General features: G+C 39.3%; 1 protein-coding gene across 16 annotated transcripts in view; it reads right to left on the reverse strand.

Moving 5' to 3' along the window:
- stxbp5l (syntaxin binding protein 5L) overlaps positions 1–14,962 on the reverse strand; it is a 197,979-nt gene that overhangs the window by 80,307 nt on the left and 102,710 nt on the right. For all 16 annotated transcript variants that reach the window (XM_067443858.1, XM_067443856.1, XM_067443853.1 and 13 more), the window contains one exon: positions 6,117–6,251. In XM_067443858.1, the coding sequence (XP_067299959.1) occupies positions 6,117–6,251 (135 nt within the window). The remainder of the gene's footprint in view (positions 1–6,116; positions 6,252–14,962) is intronic.

Genomic DNA, 14,962 nt, shown 5'->3' on the forward strand with positions numbered 1-14,962 from the left:
ATTGGTGCCGAAGCCCGGGAGGAAGGAGGGACGCGCTGTCGGAGAGCCCTCGCTGCTGAGGGGGATCGCGGTGCTGAGGAGTTCGGGCAGCGCGGATGAGGAAAGACCGCGAGGGCTGCCCGAGGCGATGGTGCTGGAGCGGGAAAGGTGGGACAGAGACCTCGCTGCCGTGCCCCTGGGTCGAGGTGGGGTGGCTGCCGTCCGAGAGGGAGCGGAGGAGTCGCCGCGCTTGCCGGGGGCCGGAGCCTGCTGCCATCCGCCTGATAGGGGAGGAGCAGGGAGCGCGGGGCTCGCTGCCGGGTCCCTCGAAAGGAGGAGTCACCGCCGGCCGCCAGGGGGCGGAGGAGGATCGAGCGGCCCACCAGGCGTCCAGTGCCATCGCACAGCACCGCGAGGAAGAGCCTCTCGGCGGGCGGAGGGCCGGACGGCAGTGTGTCTGGGAACCGGACCAGAATTTTTTTTTTTTTTTTCCCTTCTTTCTTTTTTCCCTCTCTCCCCTCTCTCGTCCGCGGGCTCCTTGGGCTCCTCGTGCTCCCGTCTACATTTCTCTCGCCTCTCTGTCCTTACCCCCAGGTGCCGCGGCCGCCGTGATCGGCCCCCCCGGGAGAGGGGGGGAGGGGGAGTAGAGCGCCGTCTCGGGAGTGCCCCCCGGCCTGCGAGGGGCGATGGGGGTATGTGGTGTGGCAAGCAGCGGGGCGAGGGACCGCGAGAGCGGGCCGGTGATTAACGTTCACGAGTGCCAGCTGCGTGGCACACCGGTCTCGTCTCGCGGCCATGTGACGGGAGCATATAAGGAGGAGCAAGGACAGCGGAAGACGAGAGAGGACCAGGCCTGGAATTTTATGTTATGTTTTGTTTATGTGTTTGTGGGCAGTCGTCCGTGAGGGGCTGCCCACGTTGTATTTTGTGTGTGTTTGCGGGCAGTCGTCCGTGAGGGGCTGTCCGCGGTTTTACTTTCATTTTGTTTATTTATTTTGAGTTAATAAATGTTGAAACGTTCGCCGGTTCCCGCCTCCTTCCTTCCCATGAACGAACTTCTTTACACGTAGTTACGTAAAAACACCAGTCTTGTATAAAACGATTTGAATATCATAACAGACAATCCACATTTTAGAACGTGCAGCATGACCTAGAACATGAAATTCTTCCATGGCATTTTCAAAGATGTTGAAAGTCTAAAACAGATTACTTGGAAATGTAGGCGTGACGTTAGCTTACTGCTGCAAGGCAGATCCATGGAGTACTGATTATGTTTGGGATCAGGATTCTCAGCATACTCAGCAAGCCCTTCAGATATCTTCAGAACAGGCACAGAGGTTTAAGATAAACTGTGCAGAATCGAGACATGCAGCGATGTTCCTTATGGTTTAAGGAGCTGCACATATGAAGGGTTTAAACAAAAAAAAACTAAAAAAACATGAAAAACAGATCTGATGGAGCGAGCACTGCAGGCTAAAGGCAACTGATTTCAGTGTAGCACAGCATGGAATTGTTGGAGGTTGTGAAGTTACAGGATCTCAGTTAATCCCTCAAACCCTGTGAATGCATCTCTAGTTTTCATCTCCATCACTTATTCATGTTTGAGACAAGGGGGAGAGAAACAAATCTCTGGCTTCTCTTCCATCCTTGTACTTGATTTCCTTCAGAGGATGCCTGCTGTTGGCGCACAGGGGCCATGTTTATATTTATTCATATTTATTTATTGAAATGAGCTGCTCTTTGCCTCTTTTAAAGGGGAATTCTCTCAATACTTCTCAAGGTTGCAGTGCACTACTGGGCGGTAGTGGCTCAGTGGTTTATGTAGATTGTCTACAAACCGGGTGGATGGTCGTTCGATCCTCGGTTCCACCTGACAAAGTGTTGAGGTGTCCATTAGCAAGACACCTAACCCCAGCTGCTGCCGACAAGCTGGATGGCGCATTGCATGGCTGCCACCGCCATCGGTGTATGAATGCGAGAGTGATTGGTGAATGTGAAGCAACATGTAAAGCGCTTTGAGTTTGTTAAAAGCGCTATATAAATGCAATCCCTTTACCATTAGTGTAATGATAATATTTCATAAGTAGTTTAACATTCAACAGATGATAGGGAAACATTAATATACTTTTATGAAAATAATATTAAGAATTAAAATAATTTATAAAAGAATTATCCAAGAACAAGAATATATCAAACTTAGCGGCAGTGGCTCAGTGGTTCATGTAGGTTGTCTACAAACCGAAAGGTTGGTGGTTCAATCCCCGGTTCCACCTGACCAAGTGTCGAGGTGTCCATGAGCAAGACACCCAACCCCAGCTGCTCCCGACTGGCTGGATGGCGCCTTACATGGCTGACATCGCCGTTGGTGTATGAATGGGTGAATGTGAGGCAAAAATGTAAAGCGCTTTGGATAAAAGCGCTATATAAATGCAGTCCAGTCCATTTAGCCCTGCCCGCAACATTTGAGGTCTGAAAGTTCAGTCTGGACTTAATCCGTTGTGGAGCAACTATGCTCGAACCAGAGCTGTTCAGACCAATCCAATGATCAGGGTGGGCTTTATACAGTGATGGACAGATGATTAACAGTAACATAATCAAGTAACCAAAGGGCACTTGGGTTGAATTTGTTCTAATCCTAAACAGAGAACGTGTTTGTATATGCATTCACCTTTACTATTTCTCTGAATAATTATTATCGTGTTGGTAAGTGGTCCGTGTATTCTTAAAAATGTTTTACAACACCGGCAAAGATAGTTCCCACTCATCTTCTTCTTCCTGTGGGCGTGCAGTTTAGTTATGTTGACAACTGTGCGTCGCTCCTCACTTGATTGGTTGTAGGTCTATCCAATTGAGTGCAGAGGTATTTTCTACACTCACCTAAAGGATTATTAGGAACACCATACTAATACTGTGTTTGACCCCCTTTGGCCTTCAGAACTGCCTTAATTCTATGTGGCATTGATTCAACAAGGTGCTGAAAGCATTCTTTAGAAATGTTGGCCCATATTGATTGGATAGCATCTTGCTGTTGATTGAAATTTGTGGGATGCACATCCAGGGCACAAGATCCATGTTCTCATTCTTTTTACGCCAAATTCTGACTCTACCATCTGAATGTCTGAACAGAAATAGAGACTCATCAGACCAGGCAACATTTTTCCAGTCTTCAACTGTCCAATTTTGGTGAGCTTGTACAAATTGTAGCCTCTTTTTCCTATTTGTAGTGGAGATTAGTGGTACACGTGCAGCGTTCCAGTTCGTTTTTATGATGCCCTTCACTCACAAACTTCCCTCCGTCTCGTTCACTCGGATGTGCGTCATTGCTTACATTGCATGAGTGCCTACTAATAGGTGGAAACTTTGCAATGGACTGAACTGGAATGCCCTAAGCCCTTGATCACTTGGAATCCAGTATGTAGTTGATTTATTTTATTTTATTTTCCTTTATGGAATTGTTTAATGCAGCTTTCTATATGTATATGGATGTGTTTGGGTTGTTTTAAATGTTTTTAAAAATATCATAGAGTTGTTTGTGGTGGGGTAAATTAAACGTGATATGTGGTAATGTCACAATCGTGTTGCATTGTGGTATATGAAGCTACCTGAAGTGCTTAGGGAAGTTTGCAAGTGCGTGTCTTAAAGTGGAGTGGAACACAGCACTGGTGGGGTCTTCTGTGTGTTTTAGTTTCAGAAATGCTTTGCTGCATACCTCGGTTGTAATGAGTGGTTATTTCAGTCAAAGTTGCTCTTCTATCAGCTTGAATCAGTCGGCCCATTCTCCTCTGACCTCTAGCATCAACAAGGGATTTTCACCCACAGTACTGCTGCATACTGGATGTTTTTTCCCTTTTCACACCATTCTTTGTAAACCCTAGAAATGGTTGTCTGTAAAAATCCCAGTAACTGAGCAGTTTGTGAAATACTCAGACCGGCCCGTCTGGCACCAACAACCATGCCACGCTCAAAATTGCTTAAATCACGTTTCTTTCCCATTCTGACATTCAGTCTTCAGTCTTGACCAGGACCACACCCCTAAATGCATTGAAGCAACTACCATGTGATTGGTTGATTAGATAATTGCATTAAGGAGAAATTGAACAGGTGTTCCTAATAATCCTAAAGTGAATGTATATATATATGTGCCATGGGGGGCGTGGTTTAGTGAGGTCTGTGACGGGAGAGAGAGTCAGGAGGCAAGTAAGCCACAAGTGGGTCAATTGCAAATAATGAATACCCGTGTCTTGTTCCAGTAATGGGCGTGGAGAGACCGGATATAAGCCACCAGAAAGAGAGATTCTGGGAGAGAGACTGACCGGAGACTCGGGGATACACACACACACACACACCAAGAGAGGAGAGGTTTGGAGAACAACTGGACTGTGTTTGAGAACTTTTGAATTATTTTGTGAACCACCGGTGAGCGTGTGCTGTGTTACGAGAGTGTGTGAAACAGAGAAATAAAAGCCACCCGAGTCTCCATTAAGCCGACCCTGCCTTCTTCCTTCCTTACTCATATCGAACATTGTTACAATATATATAACAACGCAACGTTTTATAAAAAAAACAACGCTTGCACTGGAGTCATGTACAGTAAAAATCATATAAATATAGTATATTATTTTGGTAATAATTTGACCATACCATTTGACCATTTGACCTTTTAATCATATTCAACATATTTACAATATCTCATTGCTTAACACAGAATATCCAGAATCATTTTTAACCGCAACTGCAGCTTTATGTGTACAAATTAATATGATTAAGCCACTTCTGTTCAAAAGTATATAAAAACTTCAATAAAAGGCAGAAAAGGATCCGTTTACCATCAAGGACTTTTAAAAAGCCCTTCAGCATAATCAAACACAAGGATCAAGTTCTCTCATTTGAAAACTACAGATGTAGTAGCACACACTTGATGTACCATTGAGCTACTTGAGGAGGTAAGGGGATTGTGGGTAAAGGATTTGTAGTGGGTCGCAAGTAGGAAATAGGACATTACATGTCCTTTAGAAATGCATCCACGGTTACTACTAACGTTAATGTCTGTCAGCAGGAATGCTGCTAAGAAGAAGACTTGATTGACACTCGCAAGCTATATGCTTGTCAGATTATCACTCATCGGAGTGAGGTGTTGGTGTTGACTTACACATTTATTCATGAAAAGAGCCGTGGATGTGTGCGTACCAACCATTGTTTGTGTGTTTTCAGTGTGTCTAAATGTGTAACTGTAGACAGACAGATACGACGGATCCTCCGGGGTTTAAAATGTTTAAAAGTGATAACTTATTTATACTTCAGCAGGGATGTGGTTTACATTTGTTGTCTATGTGGATTTTGTGACAGATCTGTGTAAGCTACCCATCTTTGGGTCTATGATGATTCAAAATTAGTTTGGTCCTCATTTCATTGTGGCAATTAAAATAATAAATGTGTGAAGAAGAAATGTGTCACTTTACTTGAGGCACTTCTATGGTTCCTTGTTGAAAATTCTTTAATTATTTACCCTCATTTACCTTCTTTCATTGAACTGATTTACAGTGAATGATGACTCAAGATTCTGTATTTGTAATAATTCAACAGACATGGAATATGAAGTTGATACAGTTGATAGATAAATAAATAAATTAAATATAAATATATGGATTCTGGAAGGCATAATTCAATGTCTTAGATGGTTTCCAATTGCATTTATAATTTTTTCCCCCATTCTTTAATTCTTTCTTGTCCTTTTTAGAGTATGACAGCCCCATTTGCAATTATGCAAAAGAGCACAAAATAAATCCTGCATTATATCTTTGGTGTTCCACAGAAGACATTCTAACAGGTTTGGAACGACATGGTGGTTAGTAAATGATGACAGAATTCTCATTTTTGGATGAATTATTCCTTTAGGAGTATAATTGTGCTAACCCTCTAATATTCCTCCATGAAATCGCAGACTTACATTTATAATTGCATTTATAATTGTTTCATATTCCAGATGACTTATCACATCATCATCTTTATAAGATCCACGTATTATTTGATAGCGTGGGCACTCTGGCATTCTATTGATTAGCTCTTTTATTAGTCATGTTAGCTGCATTGGCTTTATATTAAAATAAAATCACTTTTATATGTGTACTTGTACTCACAGTTCTATGGCCTTGTTCCACATGATGACATATCCAGACAAAACGAAGGATTCGATGTTCACTATGTGCGTATTTCCCCGCTCTGTCCCCACATAAAGCCATTTACTTTGAAACGGAAGATGACAAAATGTGATCCTGAAAGAGAGATGGAAAAAGAAGAATTATATTTGTGCAAGAGAGAATGAGAGATTACACAGGGAACGTCAGCATCATATAAAAGTATGTAATTAATATCTCACTTTGAAGAACCAACAAGCAAATAATTACCATTCTAATATTACTGTTTTTACTTTTATGCACAACAATTACATTTTAGCTAATTACATCGCAGTCACAATTTTCTTTAGAAAGCTGCAGATGTAATTACAAAACCCCATAAGAGTGCAATGTGAATTATTGTACATGCATATTCATTACAAGAATGTGGGTAGACAGTGAACCGTGCAAAAACGAAACGAACCAAATTATATCCACAAGTTTAAAGTTCTGCTTAATATTAAACATTTTTCAACATGTCCTTGCTCATCGTTTGAGCAAAGGCTGAAGCGTCAATTAAAATATGAATCACAATATGGCCTTGTGTGTTTATTAAACTGGAAAAAGACTTCAACTGAATGAAACAAATATATGGTCTACATGCACTGTGGGCTTCAAAGTGAAGGGGCAGGATGCTCTGTTTTGTCTCTCGACTATTACACAAGCACGCTTGGGCCTCATGATAGGGTTTTTTCACACTCGGTTCATTTCAATGGTCTCATAGAGCCTTTGCAAAACATGAATGCTGTGAACTCCATCACTGAATTTGGATTGAGTTTGCTTTCCTGTGGTGAAGCTTGCATACAAAATGCAGGAGCAATGTAGTTTAGGTAAACATTCATGAAATTCTAAACAGTTTTTGTAAGTTACTGACAGAAATGAGTTATGTGAACAGAGGAGGGGCTGATTAAAAAAAACTAGTGAAATACACAGGCCTCAAACACAGCTTAAACTGACTGAAATCTGAGTGTGAAATCTTACCGCAAAATAGAAAAATGTATGCCTTTATGCCTGTTCTTTTATTTTTTTTATGAGGAGCAGCACTATGAGATGTTTTACATTTATCACATGACTGTTCAAAACGCAATCATAACGTCAAAACTACCAAATACTTACTGTGTTCATTTACTAGTTATCTTTTTTATTATTATTATGTTAACAATAATTACTAATGGCAATATATTATTTAGCACATATTTGCATAGACTAACAAATAAAAAATACAAGAACTCATCCTGATCAAATCAAACCTGAAATCTACCTTGTGCAGTTTACTTTAAATTGCTGTGTCCTGTAAGTCAGTGATAACTCTTACATTCAAAAATATGCAAATAAATTATTTATAATCTAAATTATAAATATAAATTATATTATCTATAATATTATCTAAAAAAAAATACACTTTTTGTAAAAAATTGAATCAATACTACATTCTAATTGTCATTTATTTTTATTTGGGGATACATGTAAGCACATATTAATATACAACATATGGTTAATATACAACCCTCTTGGGGAATTTTAAAAAGAAAATTCTGTCATTCCGCCAGGTTTTTGACCTTACTTGATGTAAGTAATGGCATTGGGAATACTAGATGAGATTAATCTGATATAAGGTAAAAAAAAAAAAAAAACACAAATACTATTCCGCTTCTCCGTTTCGTGTCTTAAGACATTACTCTAATAGAAAAAACACCCCATTGACATGCATTATACGGCAACATGAAGCATTTGTGTTCTACTGAAGAAACAAACACACCTACATCTTGGATGCCCTGAGGGTAAGCAGATACACATTATTATTTATTTTTTTGGGTGAACGATCCCTTTCATTTTCAGGTCTATGCTCAAAAAGTGAATACATGGATTATAAGTACAGCAAAAATATTAATTAAATAAAAAACATTATTGAATTAAAATATAGTACAATTGTTTCATTGTTTTTTTGGGGGGGGGGGGGGGGTTGACCACCACGCAAAGACCACCAGAGGGTTAATCAAGTTATAAATTGGATTAACTTCTTTTTTTCAATCAGAGCCAAAACCCTGCAGTCCAATTCTGAGTGGATCATGTTCAGAGGCAGTGATTCATAGCTCTCTGTGGTTCTCTGTTTCTTTAGCAGTTGGAAGTAACACTTGTCACACTTGTTCATGGTGTTGCCTAGTTTGGATCTGCTCTAAGGCTCATGCCAGTCAAACGTCAGCCCCTCTTGGGTAAACTTGTGTGTATTTTGGGATTCAGCAATTAACTGGAACACGATTACCTCAAGACAAACTGAAGTTAATGAGACATGAATGAGATGAGAAGAGACACTAACTACGTTTTCTCTATTCCAGCAAAACCAAGTATATGACATAAAATAATTCCCCCATGCTGGTGTGTTTATGTGTGCTTGTTTCAATAGTGTGCCACTGTCTCCAGTATCATCGGAAAGGTTAACGGAATAGAGTAAGATAACATTTGGCTGATGCTCACTATGTTAATTGTGAAATAATTACAAAATTAGGCAGCCTATTAAGACTGATTTATCTCTGCAACTGTCACAACAGAAGCTCTCCAGGGAATGTGTCTAATAACATGACACATATGTATACACATGTAAACAGGGCTTAGCTTTAAAACGGAGGTGTGCACTTAATGCTAAATATTACATTTTATGATTCAGTTTATATTATAAGTGGTTAACTCTGGCTCTCTAACATGTCAAATTCTGGCTTAAACATTGTTATGAGTTTGGGAAGAGACTATCTGTTTGTCCAAACAAAATGTAAGATGGGGACAAGACTTTTGTAAACGTCATTACTTAAATGCGTACGGGAACTGTTGCAAGATGGATTCAAATGTGTATCATCCACTATCATCCAAACTTCTTGATAACATGAAGTGTCTGATGAGTGATTATGAAAATGATCAATAAAACTATCACATATCCAAGGTCTATTTGAGACGTCATGCTGAAATCTATTCAGTGGCATCATCCATCATCCTTATAAGCAGGTTAACTAGAAAATAAAGACCAGCACACGGTAATTCACTGCTGTCCACACTCATTACATCTCTCTCTGTTTTCCTCGCCTCACGCCCCTGGGGTCCTCAGACAGTCGGGGTGATTGGAAATGAAGGTTGCGAGAAGCTGGACAGACAGCTAAACTTGTCAGGGTTAGAATGCTAATGGAGCACCTGGCCATGCTAATGTGCAGTTACCTGTTTCTGAATGCAACACATGGAAAGCACAGATGAGAAAATGACTATCATGGTGTTGATGGCATTTAGTGATCAACTGTTCCAGAATGCTCTTTTGTTGGTTCTGTGGGCAAGGTGAACACGTCTTATTGGACAAAAATTAGTGCAGGGCATTTATATTTTTGTTCTGTTAGAAAAAGGGAACGTGTCAAAAACACGTACTATAAACTGTCGTTCAAAGGTTTGGGGTCAGTATGAAGTTAATACTTTTATAAGCAAGGAAGCATTAAAGGGTTAGTTCACCCAAAAATGAAATTGATGTCATTAATGACTCACCCTAATATTGTTCCACACCCGTAAGACCTCCGTTCATCTTCGAAACACAGTTTAAGATATTTTATATTTTAGTCCAAGAGCATATGCTGTCTATGCACAATATACTGTCCATGTCCAGAAAGGTGATAAAAACATCATCAAAGTAGTCCATATGTGACATCAGTTGGTTAATTAGAATCTCTTGAAGCATCGAAATGCATTTTGGTCCAAAAATATCAAAAACTACGACTTTATTCAGCATTGTCTTCTCTTCCGTGTTCCTAAAATAAAGATTCAAACAGTCATGAATCAGTGAATCGATCAATGATTCGGATCGCCAGTGTCACGTGATTTTGACACGCGATCCAAACTGCTGAAATCACATGACATTGGCGATCCGAATCATTGATGGACTCACTGATTCGTGACCGTTTGAATCTTTATTTTAGGAACACGGAAGAAGAACACTGTGTTCCGTGAGTAACATGGAAGACAATGCTGAATAAAGTCGTAGTTTTTGATATTTTTGGACCAAAATGTATTTTCGTAGCCTAGAAATCTAGACGCACCCTAGCGGCAGCAAATCTAATCTGCTCGCGAGTGTCGTCTAGCAACTCTCAATACACTTCTGAGCTGTAAAAGCCTAACTTTGGTCGGGCCAATCACATCGTGTATAGAGTTGGTGGGCGGGACTTAACATAATGCGACCGAGTTGTGCTTGCGTGCTACTAGTAAACACAGAAACTGGCGAAAGGCGGTCTTTCGAATCAGCTTTGACCACGACTCTGGAAGACTTGGAGTTCTCTGAGAAAAGAACAAAGAACGGCACTGAAGTCATTCTTAAGAAGGGAAGATGTGTTCTGAGTTTTGCTGACCGGATACGGCAAAAGTTTAATCTATCAACTAGCTCCGCTTCACGTTGCTCTGGTTGGTTGTAGCTCTATCCTATCGCGTGCAGAGGGAGTTTGAAAGACAACCGTTTATCCCGCCCCTCGGATTGAGCCCTGTCAATGGTGAATTTCCAGACCAAACGTCTTGATGTGGGTCTGACTTTCGATGCTTCAAGAGATTCTAATCAACCAACTGATGTCACATATGGACTACTTCGATTATGTTTATATTAGCTTACTGGACATGGACAGTAAAGTGTGCATAGACTGCATATGCTCTGGGACTAAAATATAAAATATCTTAAACTGTGTTCCGAAGATCAATGGAGGTCTTACGGGTATGACATTTGGGTGAACTATCATGAATTCGTGAATTTCATTTTTGGGTGAACTAACCCTTTAAATTAAAAATGTTATAAAAGATTTCCAGTTTAAAGGCTACAAGTTTAACCCAAGCATCGTGGCAAAATTTGCCCATTGGCCTCTGTCTATTATCATGGCCTCCTAATAATCCCCATAAACAGTGATTGGTTTCATCACTCTGTCATCTTCACCAATAAGCCAGTGTGTGGTGGGTGTTCTGCCGCAATATGGCTGCCGTCACATCATCCAGGTAGATGCTACACATTGGTGGTGGTTGAGCTTTATTCAGTGTGTTGACTTTATTTCCACTAAAACAGGAAGAGAGGGGGGTACATTTCAAGTAGCCCCTCCCCTTTTTAAAAACAGCCAAAAGTGTTTAGTTTATATCACAGTTTGACTACAGCCTTTCAGCTCTGTAAAGCCACAGTTTCCCCCTATTCTCTAACTGTTTCTCATCGTAGTCTCCTCAATATCGCTTTGAAATACACCATTCTGTGCGAAATTCAAATGGGTCCGGATTATTTTGTGATGCACGCATGCGACCCGCTCTGTGCTCACGTATCTCTGGGCCGAGCGTGCAATGCGGTGGCACGTGTGAAACAAATGTGAAACCAGACTTCATTCGCCTCAACTGAAATCATATTTACACTATCTGAATCGTTCCCTATCCTATAGTGTACTTATTGTGCCATTCACCATGTAGAAAATAGTAAATGTGTGAACATTTACTTAGTGACCCGTTTCAGTGATCAGTGATCGCTTCAGATTCTAGAAGAAATTTTTATTGGACAGAAGATGTGATAAGAAGCTGAAGTCTGCGATGATGTCATCAAAATCCATGATCCGTTTTAGCGGCAGGGAGAGACAACGTTTTGAATGCTTATATCTCTAAATGCAAATTTTGTCATTGTTTTGGAACAAGCCAGCTTATTAAAAACGTCAAGGCTAACCTATTCATACTGAAAGCTAAAAAAAATTATATTCCATATTCTACATGCCTTAATCCTACTACACAATACATACAATTAACAACAACTTTACTACGTATTAAAAAACAGGAATTAGGAGTTTACTGAGGGAAAAGTCATAGTTAATAGTTAGCTAATAGTGAGAATTGGACGCTAATCCAAAGTAAGAACCATAATTGCACATTGTATGTTTTGGGCCAAACATGCCTCGGATTCAAAAATCAAATGAATGGACCAGCTCAAACAGAATTTCGTAGGACTACACACAATTCTGTACTGAGATGAAAGCACCTAGTATTTTTGTGACAGACTAGCATGCTGAGTGTCTTGAATCAGTCTTATAGCCCCCCTGAGTCTGTCTCCTGACCCCGCTGAGCTGAAAATCTCTGTCATCTCAAACAGCAGAGCACGAAAGTATGCACCCAACCGTGCACACACACACACACACACACACACACACACACTCAGACAGGCACCTACTGATCTGAGAAAACATTTTGCATTGCATGTGAATTTGCATAATTTTAATAAAGCCAAATATAAAACACTTCAGGGTCAAAGCACACACACAGAGGGAAGAAATCCTTGTCAATTTGTGTGTGAAACTGTCACGGAGGGCGAAACCATGACTTTATTTGTTTGTTCCAGACGGTCTGATGGGCTGATGAACACAATCATCAATTATTATGGAGGGGAACAAAGCTCATTAGCCATAGCCAGAAAACACAGCATGTACAAAAACCTGTATCAGATCTTAACGCTATTCCTAAGCTTTCATGATTTAGATGAGTATGAACGAGTGCACCCAAATCTTTAACAATAACTTAAATGCAATATTTCAGGGTTTTATGCACAATATGCTTTATGACACTCATTAATCATTAGTCTCAGTTTGATTCCGATCTAATGCTTTTGTCCCATGTGGCTTATGTGGTTTCTGAGTATTATAATCGATCATAAAAACTCCACATGGTAAAAGATCAATTTCAAAGATGATAATGGCCAAATGTACACTACCATTCAAAGGTTTTGGGCTCAGTAAGATTTAATGGTTTTGAAAGCATTTTCTTATGTTCACCAAGGCTGCATTTTGTTAAAGTAAAAACAGTAATATTGTGAAATATTATTACAATCTAAAATAACTGCTTTCTATCTCTATATATTTGACAATGTTATTTATTCCTGTGATGAGAAAGCTGAATTTTCACCATTATAACTCCAGTCTTCAGTGTCACAAATCATTCTAAGCTGATTTGGTGCTGCTTAATAGTTTTGTGGGAACCATGATACATTTATTTTCAGGATTCTTTGATTAATAACAAGTTCACAAGCAAAACATTTATTTGAAAAATAAATATTTTGTAACATTAAAGTCTTTACTGTCACCACTGATCTATTTAATGCATCCTTGATTAATAAAAGTATTAATTTCTTTAAAGAAAAAACAACTTGTTGACAGCAAAATTTAGCTGTCAGTTCCACTCAAAACAACTCAAAAATCCTGTCAGAGCATGCATACACATAAACCACACATAAATCCATCACTAAAATAAGTGTCCTGAGAAATCATACCATCCTGTGTGACAGCCCAAGGCTCTGTAAACAACAAGAAAGTGCCAGGATTTACAGACACAACATCATCTCATTATTATAGGTATTCGTACATGAAGTGTGTTATGTACGTTTGGATAGAAATCGGTATTGAATCGGGACTGTCAGGTTCAGTATTGGTTTTGTTTTGATGGACTACTGGTTCCTGCAATCTTCTTGTAATTTCTCTTGTGGATTATCTTTTTGGATATGATTATAATAAAGTGCTAGATTTAGATCTTTTCTCTCTTTGTTTTTGCCTTCCCTGCCGTGGCAGCAACAAAAATGAAAACATGAAAGATAAGGTTTTTTTATTTTTATAATGGACTTATTTTTGCTAGCTAAAATGCTCGCTAGGTATGTTTACATGCACTAATTGACGTAAATCTGATTTAATCCAATTAGAATTTGGCTTCTGAAAATGATGTTTATATGCACCCCAAATGCTGCAATCCAATTCACACATTAATGCGTTTTCCGAACAAAACTTTTGAATATCTGCAGTATGATCAGTCGCCGCATTTAGAACCGGAGAAAGCCATGTGAGAATTTCACCAGAGCAATCGCAAATATAAATGTCATTTTTGCCTAGACGACGTATCTGAAAAGAAAGCTGACATATATGTCAGAAGAGCTTTTTAGCAAACCTTTAGTAAATATTCAGTCTCTTCCATTGAAGAGATCAGTTTATATGACATGAACATTCAAATTCAAATGATTACATGCTTTATTTATTCCTATTGATCAGATTACTTTAGGACTACATCACCTCTTCCAATCCGATAGAAATTTAATTTGGATCAAACTCAGTTGGAATGACTGAGGTGTTGAGATGAAGGTTTTCAGTCCAATTGAGTCATCAATCGGATTACTAACATTATTTGGTTGGATGTAAACATAGACAATCCGGATGTATTATTTTAAAGGCTGTGTCCACATACATTATAAAGGAAGTCTTATTATTTTAGAACAGTAACCATTACAAAATTGACGTTATTCCTAGTGAAACATAAATTGTTGAAATTTCTTAATGAATTTGGATTGTAGTGGCTGCCTCAAATGTATGCGCCTGACAAATGCGACCTCCGAAAGACACAGCCTTCGAAATGAAACACAGCTAGTGTCTTTCATTCCTTTCTTGCGATCCACTAAATGTAAATATCTCATTTCTTCAAGAGGATAACTTAATATTCAATAAGCTAAATCAAAGAAGAAAAGAAAAAACTAAATAAAATATGTCATAAATCTTTCCTTCTCTCACACAAACATGCAAACACATGCATGGTCATGTTGATTTCATTCAGAAGAAGATGAATACATGTTGGGTAGACAGTAATCTTAAAAAAATAAAAAAATAAATCATCATTCAATGCATGTTATGAAGACACTTTATGGGAACGCACAACTGGACACAAATGTGCACAGACAACACATTGAATTTTTGTTTGTCATCTTCTGGACTTATATGAGCTGCAAAATGTCACAGAGCATTTTGTCATTT

This window comes from Pseudorasbora parva, chromosome 5, assembly GCF_024679245.1.
Source record: "Pseudorasbora parva isolate DD20220531a chromosome 5, ASM2467924v1, whole genome shotgun sequence".
Lineage (NCBI taxonomy): Eukaryota > Metazoa > Chordata > Actinopteri > Cypriniformes > Gobionidae > Pseudorasbora > Pseudorasbora parva.